The 27,176-nt window shown below is 46.7% G+C and overlaps 1 protein-coding gene across 3 annotated transcripts; it reads right to left on the bottom strand.

Annotated features, from left to right (window-relative positions):
* Positions 1-10,658: 10,658 nt before the first annotated feature.
* On the bottom strand, positions 10,659-26,380 carry EREG (epiregulin). 3 transcript variants are annotated; one of them, XM_009683852.2, is made up of 6 exons: positions 21,962-26,380; positions 20,871-21,054; positions 13,413-13,496; positions 12,827-12,950; positions 12,102-12,248; positions 10,659-11,089 (listed from the first exon to the last, which is right to left on the bottom strand). In XM_009683852.2, exons 2-6 carry the CDS (start codon positions 20,965-20,967, stop codon positions 11,029-11,031), a joined length of 513 nt encoding a protein of 170 aa, XP_009682147.1. In that variant the 5' UTR covers positions 20,968-21,054; positions 21,962-26,380; the 3' UTR covers positions 10,659-11,028. The 3 variants fall into 3 exon arrangements, with proteins under 3 accessions (XP_009682147.1, XP_068797041.1, XP_009682148.1); XM_068940940.1 differs by lacking the exon at positions 21,962-26,380 and having other exon boundaries at positions 20,871-21,080; XM_009683853.2 differs by lacking the exons at positions 20,871-21,054; positions 21,962-26,380 and adding an exon at positions 20,222-20,461.
* Between the last annotated feature and the right edge of the window lie 796 nt (positions 26,381-27,176).

Below are 27,176 nucleotides of genomic sequence, written 5' to 3'. Positions count from 1 at the left end.
TCTCACGTTTGCCAAAGCTAGATTTTTCCCTAGAACAAAGCCCCGGCAAGCCTTCCTACGCACAACAATGATTACGTAGATCACTCTGGATTTTGTTTTTTTCACAGGCCATGAGTAAGCAAAGAAGCTCAGGAGAACACACTATTTCATGGGCATGTTTGTTATGCTTCCTTGGATATCCCATTGTTTGCTGGTAGTGCCTGCATCTGGCTAGAAGTGCTGGGCCCTCGTGACGTGACGTCGGTTGCCTTTAATTAATTGTGCCAGGGTGCTAGCAAATCAGCATGAAATTTGGCAAACTGAAAAGGTGCCGCTAGAGTGAGTGAGCCATGGCAATTTGACTGTTCATTTCAATGTGCTGAAATGGCACCGAGAGTTAGTCCTTTGTGAGGCTGCTTCCAGTCACGCGCATCTGTCAGCGCAACCTGTGCAGGCAGTACACTTTGTGTCTCCTCTTCCATGAATGTTGCATCTGTCCCCCACAGGCTGGAGTGTGGGGCTAGCGCTTTCCCAGGAGAAGACTGCTGCAACACACCGTATGAGTAAGGCCTCGTTTGCATAGTGATCGCATCCTGGTGCTGTGAAGGAGGTTTCCTAAGTGCTGTCTCATTTCCGTCTGTGGGTAAGTTTGCCTTCATGTAGAAAAGATGCTACTCTTGGAGTCTTTGGACAGAGACCTGTTTACATCAGCGTGCCACAGACCTGTCCTCCTGGCATGCTCATGTCCTCCCCTGTCTGACTGTGTGGGGCTGTATCCTGCCCCTCCTAAGCAAAATCAAGTCTCTGCTTTGAGCTGGGTTCAGGTATCCCACCCACAAGGGCAGCACTTCGTTCACAAGAAGTCTCATGCTACTCTTAAAAGGCTTTTCAGCATCACCAAAACATGAGCGTCTGTATCTTTCCTTCTCTCCCTGTGGGCTTCACCCAGGGGGTTTCAGCAGGGCTAAGCTGTGGAGCAGAGGTCTGCTTCAAATAGCGGAATAGGGAGCAGAAACTGGACTTTGCAAACGCACCGCTGAACACTGCTCTTCGGACACCGCCATTCGAGACTTTCAGGCTCCCCCTAAAATGTTGACCTTAGCTCTGTTCCCTTGCCATGGTTAGAAGTAACTCTGCTACACCATGGGAAATAAACTGGTGCAGGAGCTAGTACCGTATGGCAGGAGGTGGGAGGAGATCTTGGTCTTGAGAGGGATTCATGGCAAAATCAGCTGTCTGGAAGGGAAAAAAGATCCTTGTCTCTATCCCCTCTCATCCCTTATCAGATAACTCTGATCTGAGTTACAAGATGGGTTTATTTGCCTTAGGGACTCCTTTAATGTACAAGCTTTTGGTAACAGGTTTTGTCCCCCTCCCCAACCTCTTCTCTGGAAATCTTTATTCAAGATTTGCCTGCTTCACTGATAACGAACAATCCCCTTGAACTCTTAACTTGAGAAGGCTATTCCCAACCTTGTCCAAGGTGCCTGGAACTAACACCTTTCTGTGTTAGACAGAAAGAGAAAATTGAATAGAATTCCACCAAACTTACATTATTTTGGGATTTGAATAAATATTGTTATAATATATATGAAATAGGTCACTAAACATTGCAACCAGAAGCCATTGTTCTCCACATTAGTAGAATGGTGGCAAATAAAATAAAATACACTTAAAAAAAGGAGCTGAGCTAAAAAAAATGCACAGAATTTGTACAAAAATTCAGAGATGGCCATACAGTTTCAAATCAAGATTCATGTTTCAAGTATTCTGACCCATGTGAATATCAAATTCTTCATTTTCCAAGTGTTAAGTGTTACACATTCAGTGACACATTATGTAAACACATCAAATGTTTTGGAGGAAACTGAAAGGAAAAGAACCAAGCTGCTTGGGGCCCTACTGACCTACAAGAGCCTCACGCTCAACATTAGAAATGCCACTGCAAAAGCAACTTTCACAGGGGCACTATCCCTCCAGTCCTGACCTTCAGCTCATTTTTTTATTTGTTACTTGCAGATAAATCCACCAGCAATCATCAATCTGTTTGGCACCAACAAAAAGTCACTGGCAGAAACCAAGAGAGGGAACAACCACGTGTACTGGGTCAATCATCTGAGAGACAGAGAGCAAGCTCACATCATGCACGCTCAGCAGCAGGGCCAGGCTCAGTTTCCAAAACGGCAGCCAGGAGCTGACTCTTGGCAGAGAGCAGGGCTGTTATCTGTCCCCGCTGTTAAACGGAGAGTCAGTATTTACCTGGTGGGGGCCCACAGAGGCAGAGCTGACACTGCTGCGCTGTTAGCTCCGCTGGGGTGGTGACCTTCTCTGGGTGTCCCTGACATGGGCCTGGGCCTGGTGTGCCTGTGCAAGTGTTCAAAGTCTCCCTCGTGCCTGCAGAGTGAGCAGCTGAGCACCAGCTCAGCCTTCCCTCGGGGTCCAGCCCTGCATCTGCATGGGTTTTTTCTCAGTGACCCAGGCCTGGCCGGCTGCACGTGGCTGCCAGGCGCCACATTTCCACGGTGCTGTCCATGTGGGCTGGGGCACTGCTGCACCAGCCATCCCTCGCCCGGCGATCCCACGAGCTAGATCTCTGGGGCGGAGAGTGGGGCATCAAGGCAGTCTCTCCGCTACCCCTGAGCACCAGTGCCGGAAAAAGCAGCTCTCTCTTGTATCGCAGGCAAAAATCTGCAAGGAAGGCAGACAGGTAAGACATCTCTTCATCAGTAAACAAAGGAGAGTCTGAGGGAATGCTTTCTCTGACACAGCTCTGCACGCAGCGCTACAAGAGCCACAAACTGCACACATGCCATTTCCTTTCCACCCACAACTGCCAAATTACCACCAAGGCAATCAGAGATCTCGCCACCCTCGGTGTCCGCAGGTGGGCTAAGTGCATCGCGGCTGTGGTCATTGCCAGATCCCTGGGAGGATACAGTGACTCTTGCATTCTTAGACCAAGAGCTCGAGCAGCTCATTTTTAAGTTGATGAATTTGCAGGAAGGGCAGCTGTGGGGTCAATAAAACCTGTCATATCAATTGGCACGGCTTCTAGCCTCTGCTGAAGGGTGGCCGAAGCTCAGGCTACCAGCGGCTGCGAGAGACAAGACTGGCAAAATGCTCTTGGTGGCTGCATAACTCTTAGGCAGCTGCTATTAGCCATCAGTTTGGATAGAAAGGAAGACTTTGCTGGTGAATATTGGGAAACTGAGCCTTGCACTAATGATTAACACACCGAGGACAGCAGGCAAAAGAAATGGTGAGAACCTTCTAGAGATACTGTGCATTTCAGATCAGGACTGACCAAAGCCACGTTTCTTCCCTATGGGAAATTCTGCCTTTCCAACTTTGATTTCTGTTCCAAAAGAGGACATTAAGCCGAAATTTCATAATTATCTTTTCCACATAGGGGTTGGCAATGCTGCAAATTTTGCATTAAGAAAATATGCAGTTGAAATACTTATTTCCCAGTTTTTGATGCATGCAAAAATGGCAGTTTTTCTAAGCTCAGTATGTTTTGTACTGTTTTCAGGTCTCAAAATGCTTCTTTTCAACAGGTAACTTCTAAATGTTGCTTCATCCTGACAGCTGACTCCCCATGGCAGGATGTCCTTGGGGAGGGTCCGCTCCTGTCATCTGTCCTGCTGCGCGGAGTGCCGTCTCTGAGGCCAATGTGTGACACAATTGGACGATACCCACGATGTCCCACGCAAAGAGATCAGAATCTTGAAGCAGGGGATGTAGTCTTCAAGGTGACCACTAGGTGGGAATGAAACCAGTGCTAGAAATTTCATGGGGCACTGAACCATTCAGGAATACCAACTAATGAATAGATTTTTTGTTTTTGTTTTTTTGCTTGTTCTGAGCTCCCTGAAACAAAAAAGCTTGGGTGAGTTACAAAAACAGAAAGATTTTGATTAGTGTTGAACTGGCTAAAATTAAATATTCTGGTTCAGTTATCTTAATGGAAAGCTAAACTAAAGAAATAGATAAAAGTGTTGGGAAAAGAAAAAAAAATCAGAAGCCAAACGACTTGCATTGTGCAGAACCTGTATTTTCTGTTAGAAAAGTCCTTCTGATGGAAAAATTTCCAGGGTTCTTCACTGCAGAAACACAGCCTTGCATCTTTATGAGGAGAGACTGACCTGTCTTGCTGTGTCAGAATATACGCAAAGGGCTGTCATTGAGGCAACGGCTGAGGAGGAATTCATTGACTCAGGACAAGGTCACTGCATGAGGAGAGCAGTAACCGCGGTGTTGCCTGAGATGGCGGCATCGGGGGACAGGCAGGGGAAGTCAGCAGAGGTGAGTGGCTCCGGTAGCACTGACAGTAACCTTTCTGCAGCAGTGTCTTTCCAGCTGCTGACAGTCGGGGTTGGGAACAGCCCTGACCAGGGTATTCTCTTCCCATTTCAAAACACAAACAAGTTGCTAGCAAGAAGGAGCGGAGCCATGGCTCTCAGAGCCGGTTAGAAATCAGGCTGCCGTACGGCATGGAAGGACGGAGGGGAAGGTTCATGATCATCCCTAGCACTGCTCCCGTGAAAATGACGGCTTGCACTTACTCTGCCTGGGTGTAAATCAGGCTTTATCTTCTGATTTCAGCCCTGATTTCAATGCTTCTGCCCTCCTGGCCAACTTCTGACAACGGCTGAAACTTGCTACGTCTTGCTCCACTGTGCTTGTTATTGGCATGGGTTGGCTGAGCAGCTGGACCTGACAAATGAACTCCAAATGCTGGGGGGCCAAAGGTGCATTGGTTTCGTGAGGTACTGATTTCTCTTGTTTCTTGATGACTTTAATATTGTGTCCTTTTTGCAGTTAAAAGCCTCACTGTCTTTTCCTGCCCTCATCTAAACTCTTACTCTTCCCTGGTTTTCTGCCCCCTTATTATTCATGATTCTCCAGTCTGGTTCCACTGTCCCCCTCTCAGAAGCAATGTGAAGGCTTATTCCTCTCTTCTTGTGTGTTCACTGTCTGGATGGATAGCCATCTCCTATTAGCTAGCCTCCTCTCCTGAAAATAACCCCTATTTGTTTCCCCTCCTCTACTGCTTAAATGACAACAGTTGTGGGAGAGGCAGCTAAACTGGCTTCTCTTCCTCATTCGTGTGGCTTGTACAATTGCCTCGGCTTTCCGTTATAATGAAGGGCATGGACAACCAGCCTAACAGACTGGAGTAAAAAGAGCCACCGTCACAGGACCACTGGGGATTACTGGCAAACATGTTATGGCAAACGGTCGTTCCCAGCTGAGGCTGCTGCCTGTTCACTGTTGCATCTCGTCTCCTAAATTTCTACTGGGTTTTCCTGTTAAGAGGTTGATGATCTTTGATGACTGGGTCAGAAGGATCAGACTGGCATCCATCAGGGTAGGGTAGAAAGATTTCTGAGTATTTTTTGATCAATTGTTTTGATCTCCCAGTTTGATGGCAGAGCTTTTATTCATACAGGATGGAATTGTATAATGGGAGTGTTGGGCTTCCATCTTTCTGTCCTCCCTTTCATCCGTCTGTCTGTCCTTCCTTAATCATAGAAGAGAAGGGTGACTGCTATTGACTCAGCTGAGATTTCCAACGAGTAGGTGATTTGTGAGTCTTTCCAGTCCTTTTCACCTCCTCTCCTCCCTGTGCCCCACATCTGGCCTTCTCACGAGAAGGGCCAGGATGAGGTGCTAGATGTAATGTGCAATTTGAGACTTGCATAAACGAGGACATGAATCAGTTGTCCAAACATTCTCCACCTCCGTGATGTAATCCAAGATTGTAATGGAGGCTTCCTTCAATTCTCAGCAAACTCATGACACTGCCAGTTGACACACTGCAAGGAAATCTGCTGAGGGGAACACGTGACTCAAACAGGCTTGGGATTGCCAAAGCACCTCTAGGTGACATTAGCATGAAGCATGCAACAGACAGATGGCCTCTGGACAGAAAAAGGTCAACTTCCCAAGTAAAACGCGTTCCCGTGTCATCTGTTGTGTAGGCCACAGAGGAAGAAAATATTAAAGAAGTTTGCCAGCAGTAAGGTTTGCTTTTAACCCCTGCGGACAGCCACTTGTATTGTGGTAACGATAATTCCAGGTTTGGTAACACTAGGCACACAACAAACCCTGAAAAAGTTTACCCCTCAAGAAGTGGCACAGTGATAGAGGGCTTAATTTATTGCGACTACTTCCATTCTGATCTGTTCGCAGTTTGGTTGCTGGCTGCTGCTTTTGGCAAGATTTTTCTTCTAATGCCTTCTTATTAAAAAAAAAAAATGTTGTGGCCAGGGGAAATACTAATATGAGCGGTTTTTGCACAAAAGCATAGCATTTCAGAGAGTTTACAGTAAACCTTACTTCAGAAAAGGACTGTCCTTCTATAGAGCACCAAGAGAAGAAGCGTTGGCATTTTTCTCTTGGTCGAACAGCCGCAGACTTGAAAGCTAGCATCCTTTGCCTGAATCCCAAGAGGCTGGAATGGATTTCAGACCAAATGCACAGACTTGTGGGCAAGAACCGTACAGCAGAGTTACTGATGGGGCACGCCTGGGATGCTGAACAGTGTTAAACGATAGGGAGATGTGCAATGGACATCTCCCTGCTGCAGCTGATGGGAGCTGTGCTCGCCTGGCGTTAGAGGGCTGCTGGTGAAACAGCTGTAGCAGAGCAGGGACTGCGGAACGAGGCAGGCTGCAGTTCTAGCCACCCTCGGTCCCATGAGGAACAACCACGCAATGATGTGTAGGTAGCCCTGAGGACACAGACGACTATGGTATCCGGTGCGTCTCTCCAGTACCAGTCTCTAGTTCCCATCACCACCAGTTTCATTACTCTGCCTTGATACAGTTTGATAGGGGCACTAGAGAACTTCCCCGACAGGTGCCTGTAATACTTGCACGTGAGGCAAAGCCGTTTTGTAAGGAAGGCTTACATAGCGCAACCTTGGAGGCACACTGCAGGCCCTCCCATTCAGCGGAAAGAGAGGCAGCCAAAGGTGACTCTGGAAATGGGCGGTGCAGGTGAGGAAGAGCTGCAGCAGAGGGATGGAGGTGGTGCCTGTAAAAATGATGGAAGGAATGAGGGAGGTTCACTCTCTGCAGCAAATTATTGGGGTGTGTCATCAGGGCCTGACTGCGTGGTTGCTGGACTGGCAATCTAAGTCCAGCCAGCAAGCTGTTGAGGTGGCAGGCTGGTATGCGGCCTCAAGCTTTTCAGTTGCTCAATCATGTGCAGGAGTGAGAAGAATACAGGGTCTGGAAGGGCTGCTATGGGCTGGGAATAAGATGAGCAACAGGATAGGCGGGGAAAGCCCAAGCCAAACCAAGAGAGTCAGCTAAAAGTTAAGCCAGACAGAAAGAAAATAAATCCCACTCAGGCCTGAAACTGGACTATTCCTCTCGGACCTGCCTGATCTAGAAAGCTAAAGGCATGATAAACCTCAGGTTGTTGCCGTTAATGCAATTTCAAATTTCTTTTGAGTGCAGTAATGGGTATGTGGAGTCCACATGCTGCAGAGGAAGGAACTGCTTTCAGCTACTACGGCTCCTTAGGTACAGAGGAGCTGGCAGAGAGTAGCTGAAAGATCTGTGGAGAGCCAGAAGCGCGTCCAGCTTGAAGCCTTTCGGGCACTGGAACCCTGCTAATAGGACCTCATTATACAGGTTCATAATTTACAGAAGGTGAGTTTAGAGGATAGGTGCCCCTTTTGTGATGCTCTTACAATATGGAGTAGAGTAGGAGAAAGGGCAGAAAGTGGGATTTGGAGCAAAACATAGCTCTGCTGAGAATGCCTCTGGGCTGAGTCTATCCATGGACTCCAGGAAAAGTTTCTGGAGGATGAAAGGAGACAGGCCAGAGTGTTTCACAGACAGTCCAGAAAGCCTGGAGGGGGAAACAAAGATTTGTCACCATAGATTCTAACTAAGTCACAGCAAGAACAGAAGGAGGCTCCAAGAATTGATTTTTTCCCCCATCTTCCCATGGGGGAAGCCTGTGCTAACAACAAGGCTGTGGCTGGAGTTGCCATTAGCTGTCACCAGTCACCTGGCAGAACAGGTTCCTCTGTGACAACTGGATTACCCACAAGAAGGAGAGAGGAAGTGAAAAGCTAAAGAGAAGCTAATGAGGACCTTGTGACACAGCCCAGTTAACAGCGACGACCAATGATACCCTTCTAACTGGATGACAAAGGGAGGAACAGAAGACCAGGTAGGCCAGGAAAGAACTGTACTGTCCGGGCCCATCCGAAATGTTGACAGACCCATATTGAGGGCTGCATGAGGACTGTTCTGTAGCAATGCCAAAAATGAGTGCTTAAGGCATCTCAGAAGACAGCAGACCAGGCTACTTCTGAGTGCAGCTACAAACACACCAAGCACAAAGAGTGTAAACCCTATCGTGTTTCAAAATAAAAGATGAGCATGGTATTCCATGATGAGTTCAACATGAGCTGCTCTGTGTCACATGGCCAGTCGAGCCCTGACTGCCAGGTTCCCTGTGGCCATAAGGAAATGCAGAGGTGGTCCCTTCCAGCCCTAAATCGCCACAAGTAACTTGACAGATTTTTTTTCTTTGGGCTATGTGGTCTTGGTCAAGCTTTTCTTCTTGGGAAGTGAGGATGAGCAAAGCATTGCTTATTTTGCCTGAGTAGGCATGGGGCTTGATTGCATTCCTTTTAGCTGTAGGTCTTTGGCAGGCAGAAATTACATTGCCCATCACAGCATTTCAGAAGCTGGTAGTATAGCTGCCACAGAGAGAGGCCACAAGAGCAGCATGGGCTAGAAGATCTGTAGGGAACAGGGGAAACGGCAGCACAGAAAGTCTCACAGGCAGACTCTACTGTTGCTGCCAGAGCCCACATGTTGGGCCTGGGGCATCTGGGCTCTCCTGCTTTGCACTGCTAGAGCAATCTAGCATGAGTAATGTCAGTCTGTGCTCTGATCACACCTTTGTTTTGCTAAGTGGATGGCCCTCCCCCCCATTACCTCACAGGCTCCCCATTCAGGCGGCTTCGAGAGAGAAGTGCAATGAAAACTGGCAGAACCTGGGCAGAGCTATTTCACCACAGCAGTAGTCTGCCTAATTACTCCTTTGCTGTGGTTGGTGCTTGTCAACAGGAAGATAGTAGAGAAAGTAAGTCAAGGTCAGGAAGTGAGCGTCAAGCCAGGAAAGAGGTAGAGCTATCCTTCCAAATGATTCATCTTTTCCGACAGGAGGAGTGTAGGCCACGCTGTCAGGGGCAGAGCACCTGGACAAACCTTTCCCACCTTCCACCCACTCTCCTCGGTTCCCCATTACAACCCATCTGTTCTGCAGACCGGAGATCAATAGCTAGGTTCCTAGAGGCCACTGCTTGCCAAATGACTTGGCACAGCTGGCCTCCTTTCTCCAGATTGCTGTATGTGCCTATGGAAGAACTCATGGGTTCCCTCTCATGGCATGTCACATATGGGCTTTACTATTGAGGATGATGCAAGGCTGACTTAAGCAATGTTACCTACTAGCTCATTTTAAAATTGGTATAAGATGACAGACAGCAGAAGAACAAAGAAAGTCACTTTTTACAGGAAGATCTCCCTTTCATTTGCTTCATTTCTAGAGCATCAAAGACAGGTCTCAAGTGTAAGGAGAGAGCAAAAGAGTCACTTCAGTCCTCCATGGAGTGACACGTGGGCCCCTGGCTGACTGAGCTGGCAGCTTGTGCAATATGCTAGCCAAGTATGAATTCATCTTACAGACATGGGAAGCTTCTGAAATAACACTCTCGCTTGTGACGTTCCAGGTCCCACCACTCTTCCTTACCAAGATCCTATTGCACAGGTCAAGAGATCACAGGTCTTGTACCCAATGAACATCAAGCAATTCAAGCTGATGCAGACAGCACTAACCTCTGGTACACACAAGGAATTGCAAAGGCGGTGCTTTTTCCTCGAATATTCTTAAAGTACGAGAAGTGACGGGCTTAATATGAACAGTTCAGATGCTGTATGAGTCCTTCTTGTTCACAGGGAGTCACATGGGGTGCAGCTAAACTCAGTGGGCTGTTCTATTACTACTTTAGGCTGACAAAATATCTACGTTAAGTGCTTAAGACTTCCAAACTGGGTGAAGTAGTAGAAAAAAAAATGGCTCCTTGCCCATATTATGACCATTAGGTTACTTTACTTAATTTGCTTCTGATTAACAATTAATATACCTCAAAGTTCCTCCCAATACAGTCACAACAGGCGCAAACACACTGAGAATGAGGGGGAGGATTGCAGTGTTGGCACCTACTCTGTGAGAGCTTTCTTGCTGTCAGCTGGTAGCTTTTCCCATAGCTGCTCCTTCCCTGAGTTGCCATGTATCACCGTGTTCAGTTGCAGAGAATGATCAACTTGTACTTCCATTTCCTTGCCATAATCCAAGCTATATCCAGCACAACATTACTGACCATAAGAACGAGCCGAGATCCATAGCGCTGTCTCCTAGTACGTTTTAGGACAGACTAAGCTAGGAGCTGCATTGCTCCTTTAAGTCTTCCTCAAACAATAGCAGATAATATCTATGTTTACTGGAATGGAGAGGTATTGGTACATATTACTGGAGATAATACGATACTTGTTTTCTCTTGCCCAAATTAAACTACTGGGAATTGAGACATCCTGCTCAGCCATGCCAAGTGTAACTTTCACTTTGAGTAGACCACACAGACATTTTAACTTGGTCTAGAACTTTTATTTCAAGGAGTAAAATTGTTTTCAGCATATTCACAAGAATAAATATAAAATTACTCTTCAGAGTTTGAGCCAGGTAGTACTGGCAAGAAGATGAACCGTTACAAAAATATATCTCTATCCCACAGAGCCACTTATGTAGGATTCTCATTGAGAAATACTATTAAATAAAAAAATAAAACACTGAAAATAAAGTACTTGACCTATACTGATTGGATCACCAAACAATTGAAATTTTTAAGAGAACATAAATATTGTAAATATTGTTAATAAAAATAACATTTAAATAGATGGGAAGCCACCGAGTCCATCCAGATGAACAGAACACTGTATGAAGCCACGGATTCTCCTACAGGGTACCAACTTCCTTGTATTCACTCGTGTTCATTTGTCTCTTCTTGTTTCGGTACCTGGAAGCAGCAGAGAGGCGTGTTAGTTCTGGAAAGCCAGCCATCCCAAATGGCTTTCTGGGGAGTGAGGAGGGGAAAGGAAGACAAAAAACTCTATATGACCTCCTTATGTTTGTTTTAATTCTAGCAGCTAGGCTCTGTCTGCGTTCATTTCTGGGCTCTGGGATGACTTGCATGCAGAGTCTCATTTCTCGACTCTTCACTGAAGACTTCATATCTGCATTAAAGTCTTGCAGGTAGGCTTGTCTTTGGGAAATCCTGCTGGGTCCTTCCCTGCAATAGGGCTGAATACCCTAACAAACTAGGCCATCTTCTGTTGTGAGATGATGCTTCACGGAGTCTTCAGGTAGGGAAAAGGAATTAAGGCAGTTACTGTCTAGCTATCAGATCTGCAAAGCTGAGCTTTCCCCCCTTGCGGGAAAAGAGCCGAGATGTTCCACCTTCTTCTCTCTTTGACAGCAGCTTACAATTAAAGTTATTAGCACAAAGAATGGTTCCTGCTGCTTTTGGGTCTGTTAATGGAGAAAACTGCTGTCTTCTGTGGTAAGGCTGATAAGGAAATGCTAGCAGTATGGCTCAGTCACCACAGTAATATGACAGATAGGCAAGTTACCTAATATTAATCCAATTGCTCTCCAGTTCCTGCTGCCCGGGGAAATGGCATTACCAAGAGAAGGAACTAGTTTTCCTATTCTGTGTCTGCTCTCTCCTTTACCTCGAGATGCCCTCTATGATGGACAACAAGCTAACCTATACAGTCCTCTGACAGGGTCAAAGGGCATCTGAGGGAAGTGTTCCCTAGGCATAATGTAGCCCTCAGTTTGAGCTATGCTACACAGCACACTACTTTTTGGATCACATCACTAACTGCAGGCCAGCAGGCCTGCATATCAAACTGATTTACATGCAATCGAGCGAGCGTGGATATCCCACTCTAACTGGAGGTCCTCAGTGGACATCTTATTACACACAACTGACTTGTCTTCCTGAGCCACAAAGAGAGATCTCTTACCTTTTGCAGATGTAATAGCTTGCAATAGAGAAGGCGGTGAGGAAAAGCAGAATGAGGATTACTGTCAGTGCCACGTACTCCTTACTGAGGGGTTGTCTGACAAGTTCTGAATGCACACATCGGACACCAGAGAAGCCTACGTCGCACCTGAGCAGAAGAGAGGCAGAATTAGAGACACTGCCACAGGGTTACAACTTAGCACTCTTACAGAACTCCTGGAGGCATCCTACCCCCGCTGGCCTGCAGTTTCCCGAGGGACAAGCTACTTGAACTGAGACAGCTAAAGTCCAGATGGTTTCGGAAATGGATGCAAATCCTTCCAGTGAGGAATACACTTGGAAATGCCTACAGGGTCTTTATTTCACAGGCTGAATCAAAGGAGAGGTCTGGCCGCTTTGTCTGAGCTCTGGATCTCACACTATTGTAAACACAGATAACAATGAGAGGTACAACAGAATGAGCGTCCCGTGTTTAAGCTGGATTGACGACTCATTTCAGGTGTCTAAGACTCCCACAAAAGTTTCACTGCAGCCAGCACATACACTTAATACCTGCTTACATCTAGCTGAGGTCTGTTATAGACATACTGCTCCTGTTCAAATCCTTGTGAAAATTCAAATCGTCTCCTGGATTGGTGTTCCAGGTAAGTAGCAGTATCAGTGAGGTCAAAGCCAGTCCGTGTTCATGAAGTCATTTTAACAAGACACATGGCATTCTGTCCGTACCTGCAATAGTGCTCGTCCAAGTCCACTATGTACACACACTGTCCGTGGAAGCAGTAATCCTTCATTTCAGGCTTGCATCTGGTTATCCCAACTTGAGCCACACGTGGACTGTTCTCTGTCTGAACTATAAAGAGATTTGGTTAGCATCTCGTCAGCCTTCTTCTGCCTTTGTGTTTCCCAAACACTGCTCAGGCTTTACAAGTACAGCTAGCAGCCTAGATACCAGCAGATCTCCAGTGCAGTAGACATTGTGGCAGGTAAACCTTTTGAACAGGGAGAGGATTTTCCCAGGCTACGGTTATACTGACTCTTCCCTCAGGAGTTTCCCATAAGCTATTTCTGCTTTTACAGTAGTATTCTCATCTAAGACACAGCTCTTCTGCCGAATAAGCTACATTAATAGGCTAAAAGATGGTTGTTGTGCAACAACAGTGAACACTTTGCAGGATGTTGGAAGCATGGCTCAACAGTAACTTATTCGTACAGTGAAAGTCATGTCCCAGAGCACCTCAGTGAGGACACCAGCCCAAGGAAGATGGGAACCAAAGACTTGTTATTTGCAAAGAGAGCTGTAGAGTATCCTTACTTAGTGCTGTTGTGCAGTTGTCCATTTCACCAGGCCCACATAACGGAATCACGGTTGTGCCCAGGACTGCTTGCAATACATAACCTACAAGAGAATGAAAAGAAGAGTCAAAATGAGATCCGTGTCAAGTATAGCTCTGTATTGCAGCTGGCCTAGTCTTCAAGTTAATAACAGAAGAGCAGAAGCCTTCTACCTTAATACAAAACCTAGTGTAAGCTGAAAAATATATAGATCTCAGAGATCTGCTGCCTCTATCATATAAGGCAACCCAAAGAAATAAGCTCTGAAATGGAAACTCTTAAAAATACAACAGAGTTGGAACAGAAACTCCATGTCTATGACCACCTCTTGTCCATGCTCTGAGTGAGGCTGGGCAGGAACGGGCTTGGACAGGTCGCATAGGTCAGCAGGAGAGGAAGAATTTGGTCCAACTCTGACTGTGTGGTTAGATCCCTATACAGATTCTGATTAGCCTGGCATGGCACCTGCGCAAGGGACTCGGTCACAGTCCCACAATTAGGTATGGCTTCTATTCATTGCAGGAAGAGTTTCTGTGATCAAAATCAAGAACTCCTTGAATCAACAGCAGTCCGAAGGGAAATGATTTCCTGGGACTCAGCAAGTCAGTATGGCTGGCAACTTGGCACCCTGGGTCAGAGCTGAGCCAGGCTCAGTGGCCTGCCACTGGCTTTAGAGACCATGAACAGCTCTGGGAAGGCTTTACATAAAAGCTGCTTGGTCTCAGCCCTCTACTTGCTAGAACTAGTTTAAAAGGCTGGCCAGTTCCTGCATTAATACCCTCTTTTGTCTCGAAGTTATTCAGCTAAATATTCACTTGCCCAGACAGCTGACATGAGGAACCAAGCCCTCTTCATGCAGTCATGGGGTCTCAGAGGTGCTGTCCAGTTTAGAGATCCTGGGCCAGTGTCTCCTGGAGCTGAGATGGGAGACAACAGCTACACTTGTTTCATTCCTAAACCATCCACCATCAAGACCACATCTCAGCAGGTTCGATATGGGTACCAGCAATATTAGGTGACTGCGCCATGCACGATGAAGAGTCTGCCGCCCAGAGCGCCAGCTGCATTATGCTGGGGATCAAGGACTCCTCTTCTCCCAGAGATTCAGCTTCTAAAGCATATTTATGTTTTTCAGGGTGTGAGGGAAAACTGGCACAGGCACAGTTTTCAGGCATTCTGCTTGCAGAATGAGCGTTTCCAAACAAGAATTCAAGCCAATCTCAAGTATTTGTAGCTTCATGGCTACCCCTTGAAGAACAGTCAACGTTTGCTCCAGCTGGCCACAGAATCCACTTGGCTAACACTCCTGCTGTGGTCAGAAACTAACCTGCTCATGAACTGTTTAGTCATCAGCCCCATTCCACTGCAGTCTGTAATTTGTGTCTTTGGGCTGTTTGCCTCTATTAACTTGTCAGGTCATGCATGCCTAATGGAGGGAGTGTGCCTTCATAATTTCTTGATCACTCTAATTCAACTCTGGTTATTAGAAAGTTTCATTACATCTCAGTGTTAAATCTAGTAGCGATTTACGGATTTCCTGCAGCTCATCCATTTCTGGATGATTAGTAAGGCTTCCTTTTAGATTTATTCCAGTTAGATACAAGAATGGCAGGAATATCCTTCTTAAAGGGACAGGTTTTGTTTTTTAAGCATGATTCCTTCCCCTTCTCTCCCTCACCACCACATTTCTTGCAAAGCAAATAACCCAGATTTCTATCAAGCTTTAGAAAAAAGGACAAAGCCTAGGTTTGCCAAAGTGAGAGCCATGATAACACAGCAATGATATAGGAATTTTGACTTGTATGAGGAGATCGTAAGTCAGAGACATCTACTTCTGCTCAGATGACTCAGCATGATCTGCCTTTCACTGAGATGGGGCAGGACCAGCAAGTTTACTTTCAGGGTGGGATTTTTCACAGCACTTTGTGTTCACTTACAGATTCTGCCAGGAGCAGCAAACGTACTTCTGTAAGGCCAGTTTGACCCTCATGAGGGAAAGTTCAAGCGCTTGATGGATGAGGCCATCAGCTGACGGACCACTGCAGCTCATTTACTGCTGCACAACTGCAGGCTTTAAGCTTCGGTCAGGGACCAGGTGCCCCAACTGACACTGGACAAAGCAGATTGACTGAGTTGGTCCCTCTTCCCAGGAACTAGAAGAACTTTTCAGGAGCATCCTGCTGACCAAGCTGCTCCCCCAGCAGCAAGCAACTGTAGGATGGGACAGCTCTGACGCATTGTGTAACATGGTGTTTTTGCAAGAAGGGATGCTGCAGTCCTGACATCTGTGACAGTCACTGATGTGAGGCTCCGTCCCTTTCCCTAAATACTGCTGCTGTCACCTCAGTGGACAGGCTATGGCAGAATTTGATGTGAGGCCCACATGACTATAATGAACAGAAATCAAGCCAAAAAATGCTAGATGTTTCTGAGACACCCAATCCTATTGTTCTTAATTAAGTAGATGGAAAAAGGTAAATGTAGCTATCTTTTTGTCCTATACACCTTGGTTTTGGCCTGCATACCTCCTTGGTCTGAGTGTAATTTGAGCAGTTGTTTTCTAGTCTCAAGGTTTTAGTTCAAGAGATACGGGAACATGGCTTTTGCATTTAAGAAAATCAAGCCCACATACATGTAAGATAGGTCAGCTCTTATCTTTGCTCCAGAAAGAGGGACCGGTTTCCAACTGAACCCGTCCCTAGAGAGGAAATGCCAGAACTCAGACACCTGTATGGGACAGATTAAAATATACCACCTCACACAAAGCAGAACTAAGACTTGCCCCATTACCACCCATGTACAACTGATAGGCTCCTTTGCCTGATGGCAGACACACAGGCCAAATAGAGTAAGACCAAGAGAGCAGGTGTGGATATTTGCTGACACCCAACAGTGTTTTCTGCATTTGGGCAAAGTTCTTCCTGCTCTGCACTGTTATATTTTGCCCTTTCCCCCATGCACATATTCCTCCTCTGACGTCAGTGGGAGGGGGATCCTGTGGGAGGATAAGGGATCCACACTCTGGAACGGCAAGGAGAGCCTTTCCCTGCATGGTTATCAAATGATGTATATCAAACATGGGACCTGGGAGAGGTAGTTAAATTTGTATTCCCTCACTGTTCACTAAGCAAACACTTCACAGAGTACAAGATAACAGTAATGAGATGGTGGATGTTTGTTAATGCCTCACAGGAATGCAAATCCTACACTTATTGCTATATTGCCAGGATGCAAGCGCAATACTGTGTCTGGCATTACAATAGGGCTAACACTGACAGCAGCAGCTGCTTTACTGGAATAGTAATGCTGCTGTTTACTGGTGCTTCCACAAAGAATAGAAGGAAAATAAGGGACAATGACTGGTTGCCTTAGCTTCCTGCAGCCTTCGTCAGAGATGACACACAACTGCTAATTATCAGTTCAGCCATTCAAAGCCAGCTACTGTTTACAGTTACAGAAAGAGCGTGAAGAATGAAAGACGAGGGATATACATACAGGATATATGTAACTGACCCACTTTAAAGGCCGATGTTGGGGTTTTGTTGTAGTCTGAGAAGTCTCGGGTCCTATCATCATTTGAGTTGGCTTTCCCTTTCCCCAAGATCACTAGTAATATCCTAGTTTACCTGAAGAAGAACCCCTGATGCCAGTTTGCATTTGGCATCTCTGTGGTCCCTCCACTACAGAGGTAGCACCTACATTTCTAACTTCAGTTGTACCTCCCAAGCAATGCCAAGTGCAGAAATATCCAGGTGACATTGTGCCTGGTGAATCGCAGCTGATTTTAAGTCCATGTGGATCCCCATCATCTGATTTCAGACATCCAGGACATGTCTGACTGGCATCATTACTATCACCATTTAACTCTAGTGCATCACCTTCAGGATCTCTCGCTACTAATCTCCCTAGCTAGCCATACAATAGACCACAGAAGCTTGCAGGCCATCTCAGACAAAGCAAGCACCTTCTGGCTATACAAAAGGCTGAGTGGGTGGTTGTGTTATACATCAGGATCACAGAAAGGTAGGGTTGCCTGGGAAAGCCTCACTAATAGCTTGCCTTTATTCAGGATTTGACTGTGCAACTAGCTCCCTTGTTTACATCAACCACAGCATCTATGGAGTTCAGGCCATCCATTTAGAACGAGCATGTTTTCTGGGAAAGGAGGAGTGGCCCTTCAAGGTAATTTTAACTGCCTCAGACAGAACACACCTCCCCATCCTTCCACTTTGGATATAACATCTGGCTTCTGCTTGACGTTTCAGGTAGGAGGTACCTGCTGCCTAGTTCCTTGATTATGCCAAGCAAAGCAGGTGCCTGCCACTCCTGTTCTTGAGGTGAGACATACAAGATGCACAAGTTGCTCTTCTCACCCATGTGAAAGGAGATGCTATTAGTCCTTCCACCCCACCCCCACCCCTCCCCCATCTCTGTGTATTTAGCCTATTCTCTAACTGGAGACACCAGATGTGAGGGTACTGAAAGAGACCCAAATAAGTTACCTTTTAGGCAACAGGACAGAAGCGTCTATACACACTTCTAGGAAAAATATCCAGGTTTTCCCACGTTGCATTCTGTACCCATAACTTCAGAACTGCAGACTCGAAGTCATGGAGGCCCAGGGCCAGGTCAGGCCAGCTCTAAGGTAGCCCTGAAAATACTGGCCTGTAGTGAAAGACTAGCGCTCCGGTATTGCTGTAGACCTGCATGACCATTTTGGGCATTGTGTCAGGACATATCCTTAAGTAGAGACAGAGAGATAATTATGTAGCATGTGCGCTCAGTCACCTCAGTACTGCTTCCAGCCCTAGGGAGACTACCACATCAGTTATCCTATTCACACACTACCCCTGTTCCTATGCCTGAACCACTCTGCTTTCCATCGCATGCATGGGGACTAGCTCCACAGCAGAGGGGAAGAGGTCCCTACACTGCAGGAGAAGCAGAAACCTGTGATTGTTAGTGTCCAGACACATCAGCCACTAAAAAAATCCCGTGTCTCCAGGCTCAGCAACCCTTTGTGTTCAGCCCACTTGCCACTGGCCAGCACAAACCTGACAGAGGAAGCCACAGCTGACAGCTCCCAGCGTGTTTCGGGATCCAAGGCCTGCCTTCCCCACTTAGCAAATTTAAAGCAACTGCTCAGAGACCAGCGCCAGTTCTCACCCCAGGCTCCCTCACTAATCCATGCAAGAGGCAGGACCTGGGTTTGGTTCCATCACCCTCACGTTCTCCCTGTGGCCTGCACAGTGCCACAGCTCCTCAGGGTGAGTGACAGCTCTCTCTCCCCACTGCCTTTCTGCTGCGCAGCCCTCAAGCCCAGGATATGAAGCTGACCATGAGTTTCACCTCAGTTAGGCTTCAGCCATTCCGTGGTGAACCTCTTAAGTCCAGCAAAAGGCCAGCTAGAGAGTCTTCCCAGCTTCTGCCAATAGCATTTAATTCTGCTAAGACTACTAACGTGGAGGAAAAGGAAGAAAAGTGCTTGTATGAGCACTTGTATGACTTGTACCACTATGTATGAGGCCATCTAGTTATGACTAATCGCTATCCCTCACTGTTAAATTTTATATCTACCCCGGAAATAAATAAATCCACATTCAAATCCACAAAGCCCTACCAGTTCCTTTCAGTGCCAGCTTTGTGCAAGTATGTTTGAGTCACAAGCTCCAAGACGTTTAACCCACTGTCCCTGCAAATAAGCTGCTGTGCAGTGCCTGACCCATAAGCTATTACAGAAATACCTGGCCAAGATGAAAGGCAGGAACTCCTGCTGAAGTGGGCTTAGCAGATGAGGGAACATCTGCCCCAAAAGAGAGGGCTTGACAACAGTTTCCTCATGGACTGAGACCCTGAAACCAGCACTGCAAACGTGAGAATACCTCTTGTCGCTACAATAGCCTGTGTAAGTGCTCCAGGAGCAGTCCTGGCTTAGATGCTCCCTGCCACACAGTTCAAGTCACCTCAGAGTCAGCTACCAGCAATCACTGTGTGTCATCACCAGCATCCAGCAAAGGTGCAGGGCAAGGATCAGTCATTGCTTCACAGAGTATTCAGACTCCAGGCTTAACCATACATGTGTACACTATGGACTTTCAGGCAGCTTATGTTAATACAATAAAGTAACACACTCCCAGTACGGAGGTGGAGAAGTATCAAGCAAAGGGAGGCCGTGACCTATTTTGTTTCCAGAAGGAAGTCTCTACCGCTGTGGGGATTTACCTGCTGAGCTCACCCAGAGCGTGGTCTCGGTGAGAGCTGCAGGACCGGACTATGGACAGAACAGGACAGTGTGACAGAGAACAGATCCTACTGCCTTGACCAAACAGCACTGCTGGAAAGAAAGTGGATATTCACCTTCATTCAGTTAAGGGTCAAGCCTAAACACTGAACAAGCAATGACATGCCCTAGTACTGCACAACAATCTGAGAGCAAAACCCACGTGGCTCTGGCTCCTCCGGTCATACAGCCGCCCAGGTACACCCATTGCTGCCCATACCTTCATGACAAAGAAGAAATGCGTCACGTTTGCCTGAAGACAAGCTTAGCCCTACCTTTTGTGAAAGGCTTTCCAGCAAGAAGCAAGCCCCCCAAACCCCATGAGTCGGGCTCTGCCTGTGCCCTGCACCACCCCATTAGCTGCTGCATCCCACCCTGGCCCGACCGGGCAGTGGTGGCAGGAAGACCCAGGAGGTCTCGGCAGGGACCTGCTGCCTTCCTGTGCGATGACACTGCCTCGCAGCGTCACGGAGTCGTAACTCTCAAGGGGGAACTACGGTGGCACTCACCAAGGAAGAGCAGAAGGCTGCGAGCCCGCATGCAGCCGGTGTCCATGGTCTCTGTGGTGAGGAGGAGAAGGAAAGGGAAGACGTGCGAGAGAAGGCACCCAAACACCCGGCGAGGAGGAGGAGAAGGAAAGGGAAGAAGCGTGCAAGAGGAGGCACCGGGCTGTGGCAGGAGCGGCTGCAGCGCTGTCCCTGTCGCTCTGGGTGCCGGCCGCGCTGCCGCAGCCCTTTATAGGCCGGAGGGAGAGGCGGGGCGGTGCTCAGTGGTGATGAAACCCAGGGTCGGGGCAGGTGCCCGGGGCCGGCCTCGCCGTTCCCGCCCCCCCCCCCCCCGCCCGCCCCCAGCTGGGCCGGGCCGGGCCGGGCCAGGCCAGGCCAGGCTGCGCCGCCTCCGGTGGCTGCCGGGGCCCCGCTGGGGGCTGGCCCCAGCTGCCCGATAGAGGCGATCCCCGCACCCCTCCTCCCTCTGCTGGGGTACGAAGGGCAGGTCTGGGCCTCGGTGCTGGGCACCGAGTGTGAGGTGCACTGCCCAACAGGGGGAGGATGAATTCCTTTCCAACCCCTGCGGCTGTTGGCTGCCACTCGGGAACACGTGCTTTATCCTTATTTTGGCTAACATTGCTGCAAATATCATTCGCGGCCATAAAATTACCTGTCCGTTGAAAGGAACCCAGCCGTGGCACTTGCACCCGCGACTTCCTGGGGCGATCGATAGATTCCCGTGACTGACTGCACAGCCTCGGCAGCATTAGCTTCTGTTTGCCCTAAATTCACCAGTGCCAGGCGTAACGGCGTGAGGCTTCACGGCAGCAGGGCAGACCCCGCTCGCGTCGGCTCTGCAAAGGAAGTGCTGCGGGGCTGTCACATGGCCATGAACACTGCTCACACATAAACCAAGGTTAAGAAAAGAGGGCTGGGCTGGCAACCGGAAACATGCTGTCCCTTCTAATCTCCCATCTACTGGCATTTCTAAAGTGACCCTTGGCACAAGCATCTTGGTGCCAGGAAACCTCAGCACCAGGGGCTGAAATGGTCCATTAAGTTCCAGCACAGGCCACAGGAATGCACCTCACTCAGAGACCGCAACCAGCAGTGACAGCCTCAAGCTCAGAGGCTGCTAAAGCCTCCTTGCCCCTTGAGTCCTTGGCTTCATCACAGCCCAGTAGCATGGGCAGTTTGTAGCATCAACAGTTCCTTCAGTTGTCTAGACGTTAGTCTACTAATTCCCACCGCGTTTTTTTATGCCTTTCATGCATCTTGCTGAAACCTGTGTGCTCTATTAATGCATTAGGCAAGGCCTCGTTCTGCAGTGGCTCCCATCCCGTAATCTGACATCTGAGAGATACCACCGCCCCCAAATCCCTACTTTAGGGATTTCCCTGAAATATAAGGTCTCCCATCTGAACAAGTTGCTCAAAAACAGTGACTATTTCTTATCTTTTTAAAGCAAAAAACTTACTTGTCTGCTTTACCTTTTTCCAAATCATCAGAAAAGGCAAGGAGGTACCCAATTTATTGCAGAACTGATAAGCCTATCTTGCTGTGTAAGGAATGTGAGTGTTAGCGAGGTGCACTTTAATAGCTGATGACTCAAGTACCCATAGTTTCTCTGTTTTATAAGGGGCTATTGATACAAAAAGATTAACTATAAAACATCCTGCAGAATATTTCCAGGTTCAGATTCCTGGTCCAAAGTAATAAACACATTAACTCAGGGAGTTCTGGAATAGCTATGGTACTTACAAATCATCCTCCATCTTATTTCAGAGAAGCTTTCTTAGGCAAAGAGGTCCTACAGAAGTGCAGCGATACTGAAAAATGAAAAAAACAGTGTTACTATGGAATTATATATTGACGCAATCTGTTAATTATCAAATTGGTATGAGAGTTGGCAAGATCGGTGTAATAAAGATCAGGATGCCAGTAGCGTTATAAGCTGGTATTCTGCAAGTAAGTGGGACATAATAGAGCCTGAATCTTTTTCCAAGCTCTTTATTTTTTTTTCCTTTAGCGTTAGGGCCCTGGCTGACCCCCAGACAACCCTGTTGCTGCTTTAATGTTAGCAGATGATAGCTTTTCTGATGTCACATGACTGTGCTGCTTCTCTGTTTGGGCTGATCTCCCTTTTTAAGAATGTTATCATCTGCTTTTCCGGGGATCACATTGAGCAAAGAAAAGAACTGCAACGATTAGTAACGCATTTCTCTAAGTGGGGATTTTTCAGGATGCCACAAAAGCAGCATCACTACAGAACTTCTACACACTTAGGACGTCATAATAAATTTCACCCTTAAATTCCTGCATGATTTATCCTCTGAAAGAAAGCATTTAATTACAGTCTTGTACTGATATCCAAATACCATGTAACTCTTGACACAGTTGGATCAATCAGTTGGAATTTCCTCTGGCAAGATTTTAAACATATGGAAAACAATTATCATATAAACATCTTTGCTTCATCTTTGTGTGATTTTCTTCCTCTCACAGCATGTAATTTCTCAGCAGGCATCCCCACTTACCGATTTCACCATCCTTTCTCCATCCTCCACGTAGAGGTTGCCTCTGAACACGGCTGATACACATTGTAAGAGCCAGTTTTCCAAGTGGCTATTTATAATGAGTAGTACCTTCCTGCACTAAAGGATTCATAGTAAGTCAGATTCATTGCATCCCACAGGTCTGAGTATGGAGTGACATGTCTGTACAATGCTGAAAGGTAACACTAATTGGGCAATAGAGCATCATGGGTGTATTTCTGCTAGTGGCCTGAATTTTAGCTGGGGTAAACTGCCACACCCAACTCAAGTCAATGATGGATTTATACCATTTAGCATCAGACAAGCCAGTAGCCCCCAGAATGCTTTGACGTTTCAGAACCTTCTTCTTTACAGTGTGTGATGAAGATATTTCCATATACCGTAAGAATTTGTGCAAAAGACTTGCTGTTACTAACTCAGGATGCTTTAATAACCATCTTGAAAGAAAAACTCTATTTAAAACGTGAACGGCCTCAACTCAGGTCCGTTTTGTGCTTAATCCCCTCTTAATGTCAGAAGTATTTCTCTTTGTTCTTTTCAGACAGAGCAGCAGATTCAAAGCAGTGAAAATTTCAAGGGTACTGCCTGGACTTGGTCTATTGGCTTATCTGTCACTGACAGTATAGAGGATTTCATACAGAAAAATACCTCTTCTCACTTAGAAAGGAAAAATACAGGTCAAATGTACATTTTTCTATGCTTGAGAACAGTTTCCCTCACAGTTATTTCCTGCGAAAGACGACAGCTGCATTCACAGTAATGAACTGTCTCTTCATGTATACATTTTTAAACAACTAAATCTATCAAAGACAGGTATCTACTACTTACTTCAGCTGCTTTCTGTAGGACTTGCATCTAGTTGTATGTGTTGCCATACTGGGAATGGATTTTCTCTTCTTTGTCTGTTAAGAACGGCATCTATTTCCAAAAACCACCTCCTTTTGTTAGAAAATATTTTTGAAACTGCAACAAAATCATACCTAGCATTTCAGTGAAGCATTGGACTTCTTCACACAAAAAAGGCAACGAAAAGTAACATATTCATACATTCCTGGACAACCAGCCAGCGTTTTTCAAACAGCATGAACACATACTTCAGTACATCATGTATAAGTCAAATTTTCAATTACAGCAAGTTTTCACTGCAGGGTATGAGGGATCCTCATGAAGTTCTCTGGAAAGAAGGGTAGGCTAAGTGGACTGCAACACACTTGACAACATTTGTATTTGAATTACAGAAGATCAGTACTAAGTATGAAAATCTTAAATAGCAAAGAGCAGGGGACTGGCACGTGACCACAAATGCCCTAAGAAGGGAGTATGTTCAACTGGGATGCATAGATGAGTTAGTCTGGAGGGCACAGAATAAGGAAACACCTCGTGGCAAACTTATACCACATAGAGGTCAGCTTCAAATCTGTCACATATGTGAGGTATGAATTAGGCCCGATGCTCTTAAACAGCCAGGCTTTACTGTAAACTATGAGAGTTTAAAATGCTGCCCCAAGGCTGAAAGTGGCTGACCTCTTCCTGTAAATGAAGAGTAAAGACGAAACTATTGGACAACACAGATCTTTCGCTGTTAAACAAAAAAAAAAAAAACAAACAAGAAGTCAAATGCACTGATTTCTTAGCCAAATCACTGGCTCAGCATTAACCAGAAATTCAAAAAGAAAAGGAGCAAATTCCCATTCATCCCAGTGTGTCTCAGAAGATGGAAATGAAAAGGCAAACAAATCTGCCAGTTCATGCTGCTTTTCCCCCACAGGGCAGTTTTTAAAACTTCATTCTGCTGGCTTGTATGAAGTTTTCATTACTCTCCCCTGGGCAACTCCTGAATGACCCAACACATCTTGCTGGCAATGAAGAGCTTTGTAATGTTCAGCTGGTGTTTTCCCTTTCCTAATTACACCTCAGTGCTCCATGAGGAATGATTTCTCAGCCTCCAAGGGGTTCTGTAGCCTTTTTCTGCTTTTACCTCCTTCTTAATGAACCTGTGCAAACATTTCATTTGTACTCCTATAAAGGGTGTTCTCAAGCTAAGTCCCTCCTATGTATCACTGCCCATATATCTAGCAATTGCCTCTCCTTCCTCTAAAGGATTCCTTTGTTAAGATGAGAGGGACCAGGGTGGAAGAAAATGGCTTTCCTCACAGCATGTAGCAGGTGGCAAGCAAAGCCGGAAAAAGAACGCCAGCCCTTTAACTGTCAGGCTTGCCTTCTGTCCTGTTCGTCAATACGTCTTCAGATCTCACAAATTCATCTCAACAGTATTTTGCATTGTTCTGAGATTGCATTGGCTAAAACGGCCTTCCAAAAACAGGGCTGTGTACTTTCTCTTGACTGCATTTCTCCAGCGGGGTGTATTTTAACCACAGGAAGATATAACCACATGCAAATATGATGATGATTGCCCTCTGTGAAGGTTCATCATGCATACAGCTGGTTGCACGCAGCACTTAGACCCCCTGACAGGTGGCTAATATAACCAACAGAGCTGCAGAGTCTAGACAGCTCTGTTCTCAGACTGGATCCCCCAAAAGTAAGATGCATGGAGCTGACTGATTTGAGCAGGTATTAAGCTGTGGTCCATTCAGGTGTTTTGACTTGTTTGCTCCCTTCCTCCGGTTTCAAAACTCTAATTTAGTGCATACCTACAGTAATGGCTCCAATAAGCATACTTGTTATCCTTTTGAATTGCCTTTCTCGTGACCTAAATGCATTTTATTTTTAACAATAAGCAAACAAATCGTTACGTGAAGGCATATTCCTGGCAGCTGACCATGTGGTGCTTCCACTCAGCAGCTCTGCCTTGAGAACAACATCCATCTCTGGACAGTGAAATGATGGCAGGAACCACCACTGTAGGGATTGGTGTGACTCAGCAGACACTCACCCACTTCTGTCGGGCTTTCACCACAGCAGCAGTCAGTCCTGGCTGTGGGCTCTCCACCACTACCTTCCTTTCCTCTCATGTACCTTGCATCTGGACAGCTGGCACTAGTATGGGGAATACAAGTGGAAGATACTCTGTACAGGAGCCTTCCTTGCCAGTCTCAGAGAGAGGGAAATAGCCTGCCTCAGACTAAACTAGAGCCAGCCTTGTAAGGCCTACGCTAACGCCTAAACAGGGCATGCCACATCCATGTGCTCAGCAGAGCCCTCTGCCTCCTCACCTTCTCCTGTTGGGAACCGAGGCACTCAGCTGACCAGTGAGTTATTCAGGCTTCAGCTGAGATGGCCTCAATCCCTTTGGCTTTTCTCGACAGGAACATTTCATACTCTTTCACTGATGCAGGGGTGAGGGGATGAAAGCAGGGAAGGGAGAGAAAGAAAGCCTGAGGTGTGGGCTATTTCCCAGCCCCAGAGTTCCTGCGCTTGGCCTACTATCCCGGAAAAAAGCAGCATCAAGCTACATCTTGTCATATGCTCCTAGTCCTGTATTGCCACTGGGACTTCAGCCTGCTACAGACTCCACATTTTGCCTTTTGACTCAGACTGCCATTTTCATGCTGGCCATGCACTGAACAGCGCATCAGGAGCTGGGGCACTCTCAACATGAGGAACGTGTCATTGGGGACGATGGAGTAAACAATTCACCTGAAACCAGCTTCGCCAACACACATTCCAGAAACAGAATCTAGGAAAAAGGTACAGGTCCACATTGTATTTGTTTGGCCTGGTAACGAGCGCTAGGCACAGCAGCAGATGCAGTTAGTGGAATTCCCCCATCCACTAGCATCATGGGACACTCCTATTGCTCTTGTAATTACTGTTAATCATTACTATTACTGCAGTGACCAAAAAAAAAAAAAAAAAAGGCAGTCAGGATCAGGCCTTTATTGCGCTGGCTGTTGTCATGCAGAGGTGATGAGACAGTCTGCCCCAGGGAACCTATAAACATGGGTGCTCAACTCATCGCTACAGTCATATTTCAAACTAGGACATTGGGGTCTGCAATGAAGCTCCCCTACAACTTGAGCAAAAATACAGCGTGGCGCTCCCTTGGGTTGAGCTATGAGAGTCGTAATAAGTTCACATTAGGTAGGAGCCAGCCCATTCATATCACGCTCACTCTCTAGTGAAATTCAACTAGAAAGATAAAGTAGCTTTGCAGTTGCAACACTTAAGATCTTTCTGTATTTTTGCAGCATGGGCCCAACCTTCCTCTATAATATTTCCTATTCTTTGGTCTCCAGTGAACTTGGTATACCAACTCTCGAGAGCCAACTAGGGGGTCACATGGTATGCTGAAACCTCCACGGTTTGGTTTGGGAATGAACAAGAGTATCCGAAATCATCTTTCGGTCACCTTCCCCTCCCATTCATGGTCTGAACATCACTTGTAGTATCCAGCCTCCCTAGAGAGACGGTCTCGAAGTCACAGACTGAAGAAAGGGATCAGCTAGTTTAGCCATAGG

This window comes from Struthio camelus, chromosome 4 (assembly GCF_040807025.1).
Source record: "Struthio camelus isolate bStrCam1 chromosome 4, bStrCam1.hap1, whole genome shotgun sequence".
NCBI lineage: Eukaryota > Metazoa > Chordata > Aves > Struthioniformes > Struthionidae > Struthio > Struthio camelus.
Note: the sequence above shows the minus strand (reverse complement) of the source record. Positions and strands in the feature narration are given on the sequence as shown.